The sequence below is a fragment of the Taeniopygia guttata genome, chromosome 21, assembly GCF_048771995.1.
Source record: "Taeniopygia guttata chromosome 21, bTaeGut7.mat, whole genome shotgun sequence".
Taxonomy (NCBI): Eukaryota; Metazoa; Chordata; class Aves; order Passeriformes; family Estrildidae; genus Taeniopygia; species Taeniopygia guttata.
In genome coordinates this window covers 310526-327853 of record NC_133046.1, presented here as the reverse complement: position 1 = coordinate 327853, position 17328 = coordinate 310526, and the positions used below count along the sequence as shown (strand labels likewise).

The window sequence follows — 17328 nt, the reverse complement described above, 5'->3', positions numbered from 1 at the left end:
GATCAGATTGTCCAGGGCAGTGGTGGAACCCCCTCCCTCCCAGGAGTGCTCCAAAACCACCTGGATGTGGCACCTGGGGACAATTTCCAGTGCTCTGCTTGGCCTGCAGGGCTGGGCTGATGCTGGCACGTGGTGAATTTCTTTTCCAGCTTCAGGCATTCCCTGATTCCGCAGGGATCAGCTCCCTTCTCTAACCCGGAATTCCAGCTGGATTTCTGAGCTGCGCTCCAGCCCTGGGGCCAAAAGCAGCAGGAGGAGCAGCTGCTGCTCCAGGGAATTTGTGCTCCCCAAATTCCCACCCCCGGCCATGGAGCTGCCCCGGCAGAGCTGGGGACAGAGGGGACCGAGGAGCAGGACACAGCAGAGGGGACAGAGGCGGCTGCTCAGATTTTGGGAGCAGCCAGACCTGGGGCTGAGCAGTGAAATTGGGAGGCAGCTCCTTGCAGGCATCTCCAGGATTTGGGATTTCCGCCAGGATGCCCCAAGAACTCCCACAAAGCAGCCCTGAACGCTCCCAGCTCTGCCCAAAATCCTCTCCTGGCTTTTCCCGGGGTTTTAAAGCATTGCAGAGGCCGCTCCAGCTGCAGAGGAGCCCCGCTCCTGTTCCGCAGCCCCATCCCCTGCAGAGGAGCCCCGCTCCTGTTCCACAGCCCCATCCCCTGCAGGGGAGCCCCGCTCCTGTTCCGCAGCCCCATCCCCTGCAGGGGAGCCCCGCTCCTGTTCCGCAGCCCCATCCCCTGCAGAGGAGCCCCACTCCTGCTCCGCAGCCCCATCCCCACACCCGTCAGTCAGTCAGGGCTGCTGTCAGCAGAGCTGTCAGGCCAGGCGGGACTGACAGCCCCGGTTGTTATCTCGGAACTGTCATCCCAGCCCGGCTGACAGGTCAGCACTGCCACATCCAGCATCACTCATTAGCAGCCCCATCCCAGCCTCCCTGCGCGTCCCTGCCCGCCCGGGAGATGGGATCTGACAGGGCACAGGGGGGCTGAGGGGTCCTGGAAAATGGGAATTTGGGAATTGCCATCCCCTGTCCCAGCCACTCAGAGGGAGGATGCAGAGAATGGGGGGAAAATCGAGGCTGCTGCTCAGGAAATTCCAGGATTCCGTGGCTCTGAGAGCAGAGCTTCGCCAGGGGTTTGGCAGGGGTGGGAAAGGAGAAAAGCAATGGGAAATAAGGAAGATAAACAATGGGAAAGGAAGGGGAAAAGCAATGGGAAAGGAAGAAGGAAACCACTGCAAATGGTAGAGAAAGAAGAAAAGCAATGGGGGAAAAGAAGAAAAACAATGGAATATAAGGAACAGAAGCAGTGGGAAGGAAAGAGGGAAAGGAATGGGAAAGAAAGAAGAAAACAATAAGAAAGAAGGAAGAAAAGCAATGGGAAATAAGGAAGAACAGCAATAGGAAAGAAGGAATAAAAACTATAGGAAATAAGGAAGAATAGCAATAGGAAAGAAGGAATAAAAGCAATAGGAAAGAAGGAATAAAAACAATAGGAAAGAAGGAATAAAAACAATAGGAAAGAAGGAAGAACAGCAAGAGGAAGAGGGAAGGAGAGGCTCCCAGGGAACGTTTCTGTGCCTCTCATTCCTGCCCTGACCTTGTCCTTGCAGAGTCGCCTCCCTGTGCCAGGGGCGCGGCAGTTTCCCCCCGCTGCCGCCCGGGGCCAGGGCACTCCTCTGCCGGGCTGTCCCCAGGTCACCTCGGCGGGGCCACCAGCCCAGCCAGCCTCTCCGCGGGGACATTTCTCCCTGTCCCACCCCGTGCAGCTGCTCCGGGGCAGCCGAACTCCCCCTCCTCCCGGCCGGGTCGCTGCCCTTTGGTGCCCACTAAAAATACCCGGCAGTGGATGTGCCTGAGCGAGTTTGGAGGGTAAATAAAAATAAAGCACCTGGTGGCCTCTCCCAGCGCCGGGTGCAGCTCTGCCTCGTGCTTCCCAAAAAAACACCGAGCTTCCCATGCTCAGCACCGACGGAAAGACAATTCCCGGCTGGATTTAGAGTGGGGAAAGCTGCTCAAAAAGCGATATATGCTAAAATATCCGTGCTGGTTTCTCTGGGTGCCACCAGGATTTGTTCTTCTGAGCTCCCTATGGGAACAGCAGGAGCAGCAAAGGGAGCTGGAACAGGAAGAGGAAGGGTGAAAAATGCCAATATTCTGATTAAATCAGCGTCCCTGTGGCTTTATTCCATTGCTCCGTGGACAATCCTGGGATGGCACCAGGCATCCCTCTGGGTCAGGGCTTTGCCGTAGGATTCCCAAAGAGAAAATGGGGTTTTGGTTTCATTTTTTGGCCTCCTGCTGTGCGAGGGGACAGGGTTTAAAGGGAGTTACACCAACCCAAGGTCACAATCTGAGCCTCCCTCTGCCAGCTGATCCTGTTTTGTCTTCCCAGAAAAAAACTGGGAAGTGCCCTGGCTGAGCAGCCTGGATTTATCTTGATTTATCTTGATTTATCCGGGGGTCTCTGGGCACAGAAACAGCTTTAATGAACAGCCTGCAGTCAGGGGCTGCTTCCCAAGCGGAGCTGGAAGCGGCTCCTGCTGCTGCTGATGGATTTGGGGCTCTGGGGGAGGTTCTGCCCTCACCCCCTGAGCTCAGAACCCCCTCCCCTGCCCCGGGGATCCGGGAAATCCCAGCCGAGCCCCCCAACTCGGGATTTGCCGCGGGTTTAGCACCAAAGGCTGCCAGAACCGAGCTGGGCCCCCGCGGGTTCCGGGGCTCTTCTCCATCTGCTCCGCTCTATTTCTGTGCCTCGGCCTTGGAAGCTTCCCCTCCTCTGGAAAACAGGCTGTTCGCACGTATTTGCTGCGAGAAGCTCCGCTGCTCCCCGTCCATGGAAAAGAGCCCCCGGAGCTCAGGATCCACACCCCAGCGCCAACCTGACAGCTTTTCTTTTCCATTTTCTATATGATCCCCCTTCCTACGCGCTCCGGCGGTGGGAAGCTCACCTGGGCCGGGGCGCGGCGCTGGGTTGGGTTCCCTGCGGTGGATGCGCTGCTCCAGGGAATGGGAGAGGGAGATGGAGCCGGAATTGGCGCCGGGAGCCCGGCTTTGGAAGGGCCTGGCGGGCTAAGAGGGGCTAAACGGGGAGATCTGATTAAGCGTCTCAGTGCGGTGACCCTGACCTCAAAGAACGCGCCGGGGCTCGGGAGGAACTTCATTTCAATTAATCAGCTTAACAGCCCGAGAGAAGCTGCCCGCGTGCATCGAGCCGGGCTCCCGCTCCTCCTCCTCCTCCTCCTCCTCCTTCTCCCTGTGGGATTGCCCCAGTCCCGCCCTGGGGCTCGGGGGTGCCTTCATCCCCTCGTTAGGAGCCTTCGGGATATCAGGGACACGGCCCCGGAGCCTCCCATCCCTCTGCGACCTTTCCCACCTGCCGGGGGAAATGTGGGAAATAAATGTGGGAAATAAATGTGGGAAATGTGTGAGATGTGGGAAATGTGGGAAATATGGGAAATGTGGGAAATATGGGATGGCTTTGCCCCCCTCTTCCAGCCCCTGCTGTGCTGCCCGCTCCCTCCCGGGCAGGAAGGGGATGGAGATGTGGCTGCCGGAGGCAGAGGGTGAGGAAATGCCGTGGGAGGCAGGGGGATAATCCCAGAAAGTGTCTCAGGATCAGGGAACGGCTCGGCTTGAAAGCAGTCTTGAAGCTCTCCCAGCCCCCTGCTCGGTGGGAAACTGGGAAGGGAATCCAAGGGCACCAGGAGAGGAGAGGGGAAGGGGAAAGGCTCATCCAGAATCTCCAGATTCTGGAATCTCTGGGTGATTTTCCAGGTGCTTTTCCTTTTCCTCTGGTGACCTGGGCAGGCCCGGGAGCTGGGAAGGGCAAAAGGCACATCCAGAACCTGCAGTGCTTTTTCCAGGCGTTTTTCCTTTTCCCTGATGCCCTGGGCAGGCCTGGAAAGGACAAAAAGGCACATCCAGAACCTGCAGTGCTTTTTCCAGGCGTTTTTTCCTTTTCCCTGATGCCCTGGGCAGGCCCGGGAGCTGGGAAGGGCTTCCCGGAGCTTGGGAATCCTTCCCTTGCTCTGGACAGGATCTCTCGGGATGCCCCTGGGGTCACGGCGCTGCGGAGCCCCAGCTGAGCCCCTGCCGAACATTCCAGCGAGTTTTGTGCCCGGAGCTCCATCCCCGGCTCGGGTTAGCTGGAAATGGCTCGTTAACACCTCTCCCCACATCCTTTCCCATGGAACGAGGCGCAGCTGCTCCAGCTCGGCTCGGGCGAGGAGGAATTTCGGATTTTCCAGCCCCCTCGGACGCCTCCCAGCTCTCCTTCCCCCACCACACCCCGATCATTCCCTGATTCCCGGGAATTCCCGGCCGCCCGAGCCATTATCGCGTCCCTTTGGACTTTCACCTCTGGGGAGCCGCGCACTTTGCCCCGTCCCTGCACCTTTAAAGGGATAAGGGCAAATTTGGGACCCTCTGGAAAAGCCCTCGGGAGCCTTTGGAGGGGCTCGGCGGTGCTGCTGTTGGAGGGGAACAACCTGAAAGGGATGAGCTGATAAAGAAATGGAAGAAGCTGGCGACAGCGCGGTCGCACAAGTTCAAAATGCAGCACCAGAAGTTTCTACATCCAAAATAGGAGAAATCTCACCGTGGAAATATTCAAGGTGGAAGACAACACAACAAAAAGGCCACAAAAGCACAGCTCGGAGCCAGCGGCAGCAATCTGGGATGGAGCAGAGCCGGGCACCTCCACCTGGAGCTCACGGCCGCGGCATTCCTGGGGAGGATTTGGAATTTCTGGGGCGGCACCGCCTAGCTCTGCCCCCCCGGCGGAGCAGAGCAGGTGGCAGAGGTGCCTCTGGGGGCTGTCTGAGGTGACGTTCCGGGCTGTCCCAGCGGGGCAGCGCCGGGAGCGCCGGGGTGCCCGGGGAGCGCCGCGCTCCGGGCGGTGTTTGCGGCTCCGAAGCGCCGGGCAGGAGCGGGGCCGGCCCGGCAGGAGCTCCCTGCTCGCTGCAGCGCTCCCTGCTCGCTGCGTGCGCCCCAATAAAGGGAATTTGCCGATCTCGGGGGCAGCGGGCGCTCAGAGCCCGCCGGGGCGCGGGGCTGCCCCGGGGAGGGATTTGGTTGCAGCAGGCGACAGTCAGGCTTTCATCTGCTCCTCCGAGCCTCCTCCAGACAGCAGAGGAGGGGCAGGGCTGCGGGGGATGGAGGAGGATTGCTGGAACACGATTTTATGTCTGTGATTGCATAACGAAAGCTCCTGGGAAGCTCCCGATCCAGACGGATCCCTCGCCCTGCCCGGGGATGGAGGGCTCTCAGACTGATCGATGCCCGCGCTGCGGAGCGCAGGAATTGCCGGACTGGATCGGTACCAGGCTCCGAGCAGCCTGTGCTCCTTTATCGAGCCGCGCCCGAGCCATCAGGAAGCTGTAAAAAGCCTTCAGGAGCCGATAATCTGCTTTTTATACCCCCAGCACACGCAGCCACAGGCCCTGCTCTCACAGAAGCTGCAACCCGGTTGTTAATGGGAGCAGACCTTGCAGGATGGAATTGCATTTCTGTTCTAAAAAAAAAAAAGATATAAAAAATAAAACCCGCCTGGGTTTGTGGCGCTGGATGCTCTGCAAATACCAGCTCCTTCTCCGAGCTGGGAAACGCTGCTGGTGCCACCGGGCTCATCCCCCCCGCCCACCCACCAGGACAATCCCCAGGCTCCCGGGAAGGGGGGAGTGAGGAAATCGGGATCCCAGAGCCCCCCAGCCGGGGTGGAGCTGCCTCTGGCACTCGCACCTCCTCTGCTGGCGTTTCCCCTGCGGATTCCAGGGCAGCCCCAGCTCAGCAATGCGGAGCAGAGAGCACAAAGCTGGGCCCGGCAGCCCGGGCGCTCTTTTCCCGCAGCGCGGCCCCTGTTAATTGGTGACAATTGGAAGTGGTTCATTCTCCGTGTGCGAGAGGCTGCGATTGCTTCCACTTGGCCACGATTCAAGTGCCGGGGGTGAGTCAGAATGGGTGGCAAAACTGTCTTTTCCTCAGTCCCCCCGCTCAGCGGCAAAGAAAAAGCCACAACCCCGAGTTATTCTCTTTTATGAGGTGGGCATTGTGCGGCCGGGCAATTGAATTTACAACAGCATTGAGTATCAGAGTCTATCTGGCCCTGTCAATGAGAGCGCCGGGGAAAAAAAAAGCCACACATTAACCCTCAGCTCCGAGTTCCCAGGCGCTTCAATAGGGCTCCCAACTTCCCAAAGAGCCCGCTGCATACTCGATGAGAGCCTTTATCCCTCCTAATTACCCTCCCGACAATGGGGACGGGCTCTCTCGCCGCCTTTGTGGGCCCGGAGCGCTCCCGAGCAGCCACCCCGCACCCCGAGGCGGCCGGGGGGGAGAGGCCGCGGCTTTGGCATTTTGGGAGCAGGTACAGGCGCCAGGTGTTGGCTCAGCTTCCAGCGGCCGCTGTTTTTAGGAATCCTTCTTCTTTCTGCAAAACTCAGGGGACATTTAACCCCCTCCTCTCAGCCCCATCACTTTCCCCCCGAATTTCTTACCCAAATCCCTTCCAGTTATCTTTAAATAAAGCCATAAAGTCCAGTCCCTTTTTTTTTTTTTTTTTTTTTTTGTACACAGAGGATGAGCTTGTCCTTGCCCACTCTTAAACAAAATGAAAGGGTGGGAAAAAAAATCTATTTCAAAGAGTTCCTTTATTGAAACACCTGCATTTTTTTTTCTCTTTTCATTTTTGGAAGTCTTCGACACAGGCACGCACACACCCACAGACCAACGGGATACAAACAACTTTGGCATTATAACTTTTTCAATATTTGTTACAAAACTATTTCTCATTTATTTTTTTTGTTCATTTCCTTAAAAAAAGTATCTCAAATAAAGGCATTTTAAAGGAGTAAAAATACAAGTCGAGATCCCAACCTCTGAAAATAATAAATAGCACGTTCATAGCGAGGTCCTTTTCTTCCTTTCTGCTTAAATCTGCTTTAAAAATTCCCCAAAACATAACAGGGGCTCCATACAACGGAGCCAACGAGAGTTTGTTGCGGTTTTTCTGTTTTGTTTTGTTTTTGGAGAGGGGGAATGGCTCGGAGGGAGTCACCAGGGTCTCCAGACGGATTCGCTGCGCTCTCCTCCCACGGGACTCCCGGCCTGCGAGGCTGGGCCGATGCTGCCCCCAAATGATGTCAGACCTTGCACCGGCGATACCGAGGGGGTGGCGGCCGCGCTGCCCGAGCCGCCGCCCGCCGCCACCGGCGCGTTGGCGTTGGCGTAGAGCGGAATAACCGGTCCGGAGCCGGCGGGGAAGGCCGGGCTGGGGATGAGGAAGGCGAACTGGCCGTCGGTGGCCGGCACCAGCTGGAAGCCGCCGTAGACTTTGGGGGACAGCGCCTCGGCGGGGTTCAGCTTGCAGGGCACGGGCACGGCGGCGGCCGCGGCCGGCGGCAGCTGGACGTGGAGCGGCTGCTGCGCCAGATGTGCGGGCTGGGCGGGCGGCGGCGGAGGAGGAGGAGGAGGGGGGTAGTTCATGGCCACGATCTGGCCCAGGCACGCCGAGAGGTGGCTCAGCAGCCGCGTGCGCACGTCGGCGTTGACCCCTTCGCAGGTGGACAGGAACCGGGTCACCTCGTTCATGCACTCGTTGAAACCGGCCCGGTACTTGCCGAGCACCGTGGGGTCGGCGCTGAGCGCGGCTGGGGGAGGGGGCGGCAGGTGAGCGGCAGGTCCGGGGTACCGGCCCCGGTACCCTGTCCCCAGCACCCGCTCCTGTCGCTAACCCCGGGGGTGCGGCCCGGTTCCCGGTGGTCTGTCCCTAACCCGGGGGTGCAGCCCGGTTCCCGGTGCCCAGCCCCCGGTCTGGAGCCAGGCTCACTGTAAGGAGCCCCTTCCCGGTCTCCTGTCTGCAGCTCTCGTTCTTTCCTCCTCAGTCCCCAGCCACTGGTGCTGAATCCGGTTCCCGGTGCCCTGCCTTCGGTCCGGATCCCTGTCCCCGTTCTCTGTCCCCAGCTCCCGGTCCGGATCCCGCTTCCTTGTCCTCAGCCGCCGGTGCAGACCCCAGCCCCGATCCCCGGTCCGGATCCCGATCCCTTGTGCTCAGCTCCCGGTGCAGACCCCAGCCCCCGCTCCAGACCCCGATGCCCATGCCCGGTGCCTTGTCCCCACGGCCGGTGGCCCCGGAGCTGCCACTCACCGGTCATCTGCGCCCGCTGCAGGTTCCGCAGGTGCTTGACGGTCATCTCCAGGATGTCCGCCTTCTCCAGCTTGGAGTGCCGCGAGCTCTGCGGGACAAGAGCGGCTGGGTCAGGGCTGCCCACGGCCGGACATGCCCCGGTGTCCCCGGTGTCCCCGGTGTCCCCGCAGCCCCACTTACGTCCTTCTTGAGCGCGTCCAGGATGAGCGTCTTGAGCTGCCCCAGGCTCTCATTGATGCGCGCCCGGCGCCGCTTCTCCATGATGGGCTTGGAGGACTGCGGGGAGAGCGGAACCGGTCAGCGCCCCCCGCACGGCCCCGGGCCCCCAGCACCGCACCCGACACCATCACCGACCTCAGCACGGCCGCGGGCTTGTCGCCATCCAGCGCCGCCGCCACCGCCGCTGCGCCCCGACCGGCACCCTCCTCCTCCTCCTCCTCCTCCTCCATTTACCTTCCGGTGCTCGCTGGCGCTCCGCGGCTTATCCGGCGTGTGGCTGGCGCTGGCGGGCGCACCGGCGATGGGCGAGGCGGTGGGTTTCTCCATGCCCGTATCGGCGGGCATGGCTGAGATCCGGTGGAGGAACGGGGGAAGGAAAAAAAAAAAAAAAAAAAAAGAACGTGGAAGCGGCAAACCCGAGGCTGTGGTGTGGGGTGTGGAAAGGAACCGGAGGGGGCGAGCGGAGCGCGTGCGGCGGCGGGCGCGGGGCGCGTGCGGCGGGCGCGGGGCGTGCGGTCGGCGGCGCCCCCCGCCCCTGCCCGCGCCCCTTTATAGCCCCGCGGCCGCGGCGGCGGCGGCGGCGGCGGCGCCCATTCGTGTGAACCCGCCGCCGCCGCCGTTCCCACACTCGCGCGCGGCCAATCAGCGCCCGGCCCGCGCCCGGCCGCCCGCGCGTCCCGCGCTCCCATTGGCCCGCGCCTCACCCCCCTCACACCCGCACCGCGCCCGCCCTTCCCGCCCCGCCCCGTCACGCGCGCGCGGGGAACGCCCCCCGGCCCCTCAGCGCGGCCACGTGGGGCGCGAGGGGGGCGGGCGGTGAGGCCGGAGCGGGCGGGCAGAGCGCGGGCGGGCAGAGCACGGGCGGGGAGCCGGCCCCGCCGCCGCCGCCGCCGCCGCCGCCGCGCTGGCCCCGCTCGCCGCCCGCGCTGTGACACCCGGCCCGGGGGCGGCGGCGGCTGGCGCGGCACGCGAGGCGGCGGCGGCGGGCGGCCAATGGGCGGGGCCGCGCGGGCGCTCTGGCCTCCCATTGGCTGGCGGGGCCGCCGCTGTCAATCACGGCCGCGGCTCGGGTTCCCCCCCCTTCTCCCGGTTCCCCCGTTCCCAACCCGCCCCCCCATTCCCATTCCCACTCCAATTCCCATTCCTCCTCTCCTCTCCTCTCCTTTCCTCCCCCCGGTTCTCCCGTCGGAGCACGTGCCGGAGCGCTCCCGGCTCCATGGGAAAACCCCGCCCCGCCGCCGCCGCCCGCCGGCGGCAGCCGCCCCGCCGCACCGCCCGCGGGGCTGCCGCCTTCCTGCGCTGCTCGCTGCCCGCTTCCCCCGCTCCCCCCGGGCCCGGCTACCGAATCCCGGCGCTGCCGCAGCGGGAGGAAGCTGCACGAGCACGGGGGGGTGAACCTCCGGCGCCTTCTCCCACCCCGGTGATGCTCCGGTGCCCCGGGACCCCCCCGGTTTAACCGGGCTGGAGGGGGCAGAACCCCCCGGAGTGTGTCACCACCTCCGGGTGTGGCACCCTGCCAAGCCCCGTGGATGCCCAAGGCGACCTCGGAGTTTATCCCCCCCTCTCTGAAATTGGGGCTTGGGAGGGAGTGACCCCCCTAAAATCCCTCCCGTGCCCCTAAGGGGGGCGCTTGGCGTCTTGCCCCGATTTTGGGGCTTTTTGTCCCTGAGGTTGGTTCAAACAGAGCTCTGTGCCCACCAGCCCAACGTGCCAAGGGAGGTGCCAACCCCCCTCACCCCGTTTTTCTGTGCCACCACCACAGACAAACCCTGGGGCTCCCTTTGGGATGGGAACAGCGTGTCCCAAAAGCTGGGGGGCTTTGGGAAACCCTAAAACCTGCGGGGATTTGGGAAGCCCAAGAACCTGCAAGGCTTTGACAAACCCCAAAAGCTGCGGGGCTTTGACAAACCCCAAAACCTGTGGGGCTTTGGGGAATCCCAAAAGCTCCGAGACTGTGCTGTGGCTGCGGGGTCGCGGTGCCCGCCGGGCTCCCGGTGCCTGGCACTGCTCAGTCCATCCCCGTATCCCAAAGAAATCCCTTTAATGTGGGACCCCAGCACAGAGCAGCCCCCCTCATTTCCAGCCCTTCCCAGGGAACGCAGCCTGGTGTGAAATCTCGCTGCTGCAGGCTTTAATCTTTTAATAATCATAAATTGGGAATTAGCTCCGCGCAGGCCGGCGGCGCACAGTGGGGAGGGTTCCTGGGCTGGAAAAGCGCTGCTCCTTTTTCCTTTTTCCCCCTTTCCTCAGCCAGTCTAAAGGATAAAAATGAGGGGTTTTTGTAAACTCTCAGGAAAACACGTCCGGTTTTTCCAGCTGAAAACTGAGGGGGGCCCAGCTGAGTTTGTGGGAATTTTCTGGGAGGAGAAGGGAAGCACACGTGGAATTTAATCCCCACTGTTGGCCTGACTCCTGCTCTGCTCTGAATTGGCTCCAGTTAATCATTCCCAGAGGAAAGGAAAGGAAAGGAAAGGAAAGGAAAGGAAAGGAAAGGAAAGGAAAGGAAAGGAAAGGAAAGGAAAGGAAAGGAAAGGAAAGGAAAGGAAAGGAAAGGAAAGGAAAGGAAAGGAAAGGAAAGGAAAGGAAAGGAAAGGAAAGGAAAGGAAAGGAAAGGAAAGGAAAGGAAAGGAAAGGAAAGGAAAGGAAAGGAAAGGAAAGGAAAGGAAAGGAAAGGAAAGGAAAGGAAAGGAGAAAAGAAGGGAAAACAAGAAGCAAAGAAGAGGAAAGAGAAGCCCTGGAAGCGTTCCCGTTCTGGCGCGGATCACATCCCGGCCCTTTCATCTCCGGAGCAATTCCAGGTGCTCCGGCACATCCAGGCTCCGGGGCACCCACGGCAGCCGCGCCGGGGAAGCGGCACCGTCCTCCCGCAGACATCAAAGGCTCCAGGAGGATCCATTGGTTCCAGGAGCCTTTTCCTCTCCCTCCCCAAGGCGCACGGGACCGCAGGAACAGCAATTCCAGGCTGAATTGTGATTTTTGCTGCGTGGGAGGTGTTGTTTTTCTGGAGGAGTCGAAGTGGCAGCAAAGTGGGGCCCGTTCTTCTGGAAAAAGGGTGCAGGTTGTGTCCCTGGGGAGGAATAAATGTTATTAAAGGGCTTTTTTGAGTGTCATTGCGAAGGTTCGGGGGCTCAGTTTCCTTCTGAGAGCAATAAACTGCAGAACAACAGCCCCTTGTGCAATCTCCTTGAGAATAAGGGAGGCTGTAAAATCCTGGGAGGAAATAAGTCATAATGATAATAAAAATTTTTAAAATTATGTCCCTCCTTCAGCAGCTTGCTCTGAACGCATTAATTACATAATTACACTGAAAAAAAAAAAAAAAGTCAGTTCTGGAGGATTTCAGCAGAATGTGATGCAATTCCCAGGCTGGGAGCAGCTCTCGCTGGCTGCGCTGCTCTCCAGAGGGAATTCCAGGGGACAGCTCGGGAGAATTCCTGCCGCTCTGAGCCCCTGGCATCACTCCCAGCCCCGCGCCTCTTCTCGCCACCATCCCCATGTTCCAAAGCTCGGGGAGCCCTGGGGAAGCTCCATTCCTGCGGCCGGAATTCCCTCCTCCGCCAGGGCTGCTGCTTGGGTTTGTTTTGTTTTGTTTTGTTCTGTCCCCACCTAAAGCCACGCTGGGATGTGCCCGGGGCCATTTCCCGTTCCGCGGGGCTTTTACACCCTTTTAGTGGCGCTGGAAGCCGCACAAAGGGGACAGGATGGGGACAGGGCCACCCCCCCGCCGCCCTCCTGCGGCTCCGCAGCTGCGGCCAGCTGTGGCCAGCTGTGCCTGCCTCACTCAGCTTCCCACCCCTGCAGCTGGAAATGCCCGCAAGGAGCCTGGAAAATTCCCCGCCGGCACTCCGGGGAGCGGGAGGGGGAGAAGGTCCTGAATCCTTACATACATATATATATGGATATATATAAATATCGAGTTTTGGGGATCTCGGGAAATGGGGGTGGGGAGCGGTGCTGATCGCGGCCTCCCTCCCCGAGGCTTTTCTCCCTCTAAGCCGCTTTTCTCCAGCCCAGCCCACATTTTTACATCTCTTTTCCATCGATTTTATCCAGGTCCGCGGGAGATGCCGAGGGAACGCACGCCGGGAGTGGCGAATCCCGGTTTGGCAGCTTTGATCCCGCTGCGTTTATCCCCTTGCGGCTGGAATTGCAATTATTGCAGCTCCCCTCCTGCAGTTCCTCCCTCGCAGCCAGCCCAGCTCGGCATAATTCGGGTTTCCCAGCTTGTGGTGGGCCAGTGAAAGCCTTTCAACAGCCTCTGGATGCAGACCTGGGATTTTCCTTCTTAGGGCTTTATGTGCAAAGTCCCCGGGATTCCTCTCTGGCCGTGGCCTATATATTTAATCTTGATCCCTTAGGAAAAAAAAAAAAAACCCCAAAACCCAAAAAAACCCTGGTGTTCGCACTTTTTAAATAAAAACAGCTTATGAGCTTTGAATTCTGGTGGTGTGGGACGGGTTTTTCGTGCCGATATCGCGGCTGAGGGGGCCCGGGGCACTTGTCCCTGCCCGCTTTGATCCCCAAACCCCATAAAGCCCATTGGATGCATCCAGCCCGCTCCCAGCTCGGGAACAGCGCTGAGAAGCTGCGCGGCCCAGGGGGGAGAGGCTGGAGAAGGTCTCGGGGGGCCGAGCGGGTTCGGGGTTCGGGGTTCGTGCCGCTCCCCGGCGCTGTTTGCCCGGGGATCGGGCTCTAATCCCCGGCATTCCCGGCTCCATCCCATCCCTCACCTCGGGATGTGTCACACGGCACAAATGAAGACATTTAGGGCTGGCGGCTCGCGAGGAGCTTGGTTGGGTTTTTTTGGGTTTTTTTTTTGGCGGCCCATAATGGGGAACAAATTACAGCGCAGCCTCCAGCCCCGAGCATCCCCGGCAAACCTCCCGTGGCCTCTTTTGTCCCCGCGGAGTTTCCAGCTCTAATCAGCTGAAATTAATTAGCATGGGTCACGTGGCCGCCAAAATTTTCCCTCCAAACAAGCCCAGGGCCGGGAAGGGCTTTGGGGGAAGCTGCGAGGGGCAGTTTTTGTGTCCTGGTCTGTCCCATCCCTGCTGAGCTCTGCTTCTCCCACCCCTCCAGTGCCAGCTGGAGACCTTTCCAGCAGCGGCCGAGCAGGGAAAATCCGGGGAAAATCCACGGGGATGGCTCCAGCTCGGCCATCTCCCAAAATCTTATCCAAAATCTGGATATTTCCAGGTGCCTCTGCAAAGCTCCGCAGTCTCACGGGCCAGAGGCTCTTCCATCTTTTATTTCAATCTGATATCGGTTTAAAAAAATCTCGGGAAGGGCTGTAAATGTTGGGAATGGGCAGTGGGGAGCCCCAAATCCCTGGAATTGTTCGGGAATCGCTGGAGGACATCACGGACAGGGCGGTGGTGCAGCACTGGGCCTCGAGGCCTTTCCCAACCTTTAAACTTCCACCCTTGGCTGATTCCAGGGCTCCAGAGCCGTGCCCAAGGTGTGCCAAGGGCCTCCCTCATTCCTGACCTCCTCCCAGCCCCAGCCCCGTGCCCAGCACCCACGGAACCGAATCCCACAAGCCCGGAGCTGCGGGGGCTCCTCCAGCTGAAAGGGGAGAGAATTCCAGGAGAATTCCTGTCTGCACTAATGAACTGCTCCTCATCCCCCCCTGCCCTCCTTTTGGGGGCTGGGAAGGAATCTCACCCCGTTAGAAATGGAGATTTTGGTGGGGTGTTTTTTGCTCTTTTTCACGAGGAAGCAAATGGGCTTTAATTTCTTTTCTCCCCTCCTTTCCTCCTTCCCCGCCCTTGGAAATTTTCCTAAGAGGAAATTGCGGCGGCGTAGACAAAACCCCCTTTTGGAAGGTTTTGCCCCGGTTTTGTCTCTCTGGGTGCTGAGAGCTGAGGAGGAGCCGCCGCACAGAATAGCCCAGCTGATTGAGACAGATGTTCCCTTCTTCTGCGAGCGCCAAAAACTCTGCCCGAGCGCGGATCTGCTGACTTTCCCTTCCCTGGAAAACATCTTGAAAAGGCGGCGGGGACGGGAAGAGGGAGCGGAGCCGCCTCGGGCCCGGATTTTCCACAGCCCGGTGCCCCTTTCTTGGGTCCCGCTCCTCTGGGCACAGAGAGCAGGGGCTGAGCAAGGAGGCAGAAAATAAAGTCAATTCCAGCGGTGTGAGGCGGCCTTGGGCAGAAAATCTCCTGCCACTGGTGTTATTCTGAGTTATCCGAGGGGTTGAATCCCAGCACAGCCCCAGCTGCTCCCAGTGCAAGCCCAGAATCTCCCCCGGGAGCTGCTGGGGTGGGGATGGGGTGTTCCACCGGGGCTTGAAGTGAGAGTTTTTGTTGGCCTCGCTTGTTTTGAGTTTAGTTTTTGTTGTTTTGAATCCAATGTCCCCCTGAGGCGGGGTGATGGTGGCATCGCCCCCGCCTGTGCCCTGCCGAGCCTGGCACAGCTTCCCGAGGGGTTCAGCCTCGCTGGGTGAGTCCTGCTGGTTCATTCCCCCCTGGATGGGCCCAAATTCAGCCGGAGCAGGGGAGTGACGGCTCCTAAGGGACACAGCAGCATAAAAACCTCATGGAAATCCTTTTGGAATGCTTTTATCACTCCGGTTTCCCGCAGAGCAGGTGAAGCCCATCCTGCTCTGCCGCCCCGACACCCTCCTGTGCATCCAGGACATTTCCCAGCCCCTTCCCTCCGAGCTTCCCTTCATCCCCGAGCCTCTGTCCCCGTACCTGGGGACAAGGAGGGAGGAAAAGCCCCCACCGCTATTTGCTTTTCTTGGAGCAGATTTGTCATTTTGCCATCTGCAGGCGAGCGTGCTCCCCCACAATGGGGTTTGTTTGACTTCCCTGCTAAAAGGGTCCCTGGGTTTTTTTGGTTTTTTGGTTTTTTTCTTTTCCAGGCCCTGTCCCCGGCTTTCCCCCGCCTCAATCCTTTCACCGGGGCTGTTGATGAGCTTGGCCTAATCAGATTAACTCAACCCAGACACAGCAGCGGCAGTTTATTCTCTTTTAAAAGGACTCCCCGGCTTCCTACAAACTTTTTGTAAACTCCTCATCTCCGGCTCAGCTCCTTTGTCAGCTCGGCGCAATGGGGCCTTTGAGAGCCCCGCTCGGCACTGAGGAGTGTTAGAATGGGTCACTAATCCAGAAGAGGGGAGAAATTCCTTTAAAGCCGCGCACTGAGGCATCGGGAGCGCGGCGAGAGGGAGTGGAATTCCCCAAGAGCCGGGACATCCCATTCCAGGCCTGAGATGGAATTTCTGGGGAAAGCCCGGCTTGGTTGCACGCCTGGTTGTGTCCCTGGGTGCTGGGACGCTTTGGGGTCTGTCCTTTGCCCCTTCCCATCAAACAACCCTCGGGAGAAGCAAGGAAAACAAACAGCTCCAGCATTTTGGAGTTCTGGGTCTTTACCCCGTTCTTTTCTGGCAGGCACCAGGAAAAAATCTCTTTGGGATCTTCACACAGCAGAATTCCCAATCCACATCCAGAATCTGGGATTCACATCCAGAATTCCCGATCCACATCCAGAATTCCTGATCCACATCCAGAATTCCTGATCCACATCCAGAATCTCGGAGTCACCGAGGTTGGAAAAGCCTTCCAAGGTCACCAAGTCCAAGCTGGGCCCCATTTGTCCCCACCTTGTCACCTCCAGGGACAGGGATCCAAACCCCCTTGGATGGCACATTCCCAAAAACCCCCTTGGATGGCACATTCCCAAAAACCCCCTTGGATGGCACATTCCCGACTTTCAGGGCCTTTCCTGGAGCAAATCCCTCTTCCTCCCATCCTGGCAGTGAACCGAGGCGGGGGCTCCCTGCTGGGCTGTGTTTGGAGGTGGTTCCTGGAACCCGGGATAGTGGGAAGTGCCCCTGCCCATGGCACAGGGGAATGGGAAGAGCTTTAAGGTCCCTCCAACCCAAACCACTCCATTCCCTCGGTTTCCCATTCCTCCTCGTAAAAAAAAATCCCATTATTAAAGTTCCTTCTGTTTGCACCATTCCAGACCTTTTCCCCCCAGGATTTCCCCTCCGTGGCCGCCGTGACTTTGTGACTGGCACCTCGGGCGGCCTCATTGTGGGCAGCATTTCACGGCATTCACGGCACTTTCCACCTCTTTAGAGCAGATTAACGTCGTGACTCCGTCCCCTGCCATTGTCCCCGCGGCTCCGAGTCCCTCCGGCCCTTTGATAAAACTCGCCCCAGTCAGAACCCAGCAAAAAAACCCACAAAGGGCACAAAGAGCGCAACAACTCCCTGAAAAATCCCCCATTGTCTTCCCGGCCAAAAGATGCTCATTTTTCATGGTATCAGCTTTATATGAAAAATGCAACGGGCCGGCAAAAAGAGCCGCCTTGGAGGGAGGGACGGGCGGGACACCCGGGCCGGGCCACCCCCGGCGGTGACAGCGCAGGGACCACTCGGCTGCTCCCGCAGCTTTTGCTCTCAGGGCTTGGGACCCGAATGCCCCAAAACCCCCTCGGAGGGGGGAAAAACCGTGAATTTTTGTTCCCGTTTCTCTTCCCGAAGAAAGGACGCCCGCAGTGAAAGCTGCTGGAAAATAAACTGGGGAATAACCGAGTGCGGGGCTGGGATTTGGGTTTTGACCTCGAGTTGTTCTTGAACTGAGCTTGACGTGGCTGGTGGCTCCGAGGGACGTGCTGAGGTGTGCGAGGGAGGAAAATGGACTCGTGCAGAGAGAAGTGGCCAAAATCCCAGCACAGTTTAAGCTGTGAGGTCCCCAAAATCTGCCCATGGAGCGGTGACATCGACCCAGCGCCCCCACGGTCACCCCCAAAGCTGTCCCAGCAGGGATGGGGGTCCCCACTTCCCCGAGCAGCCTGAAAAGGGAATTATTCCCACCATGGAGGGGCTTTGCCAGGATGGGGAACTCAGCCAGCCCCTCTGGAGAGCTGCAGGACCGTCCAGCCAGCTCAAGGGGACACGGAATTCTCGACCTTCCAGGATCTTCCCAAGTGTCCCAGCAGCTGCCTGGTGAG

At 59.5% G+C, this 17328-nt stretch overlaps 1 protein-coding gene and 1 long non-coding RNA gene across 3 annotated transcripts; one reads left to right on the top strand and one right to left on the bottom strand.

Moving 5' to 3' along the window:
- Positions 1–6629: 6629 nt before the first annotated feature.
- Positions 6630–8920, bottom strand: HES4 (hes family bHLH transcription factor 4). 2 transcript variants are annotated; one of them, XM_030289300.4, is made up of 4 exons: positions 8499–8920; positions 8325–8420; positions 8145–8232; positions 6630–7647 (listed from the first exon to the last, which is right to left on the bottom strand). In XM_030289300.4, the coding sequence occupies exons 1-4, from the start codon at positions 8706–8708 to the stop codon at positions 7052–7054; spliced, it is 990 nt and encodes a 329-aa protein (XP_030145160.4). In that variant the 5' UTR covers positions 8709–8920; the 3' UTR covers positions 6630–7051. The 2 variants fall into 2 exon arrangements, with proteins under 2 accessions (XP_030145160.4, XP_030145161.1); XM_030289301.4 differs by having other exon boundaries at positions 8598–8918.
- Positions 8921–11425: 2505 nt separating this feature from the next.
- On the top strand, positions 11426–12823 carry LOC116809207 (uncharacterized). Its single transcript, XR_004369642.3, has 2 exons — positions 11426–11937; positions 12417–12823. It is a non-coding gene; the product is annotated as an uncharacterized lncRNA (long non-coding RNA).
- The last annotated feature ends 4505 nt before the right edge of the window (positions 12824–17328 follow it).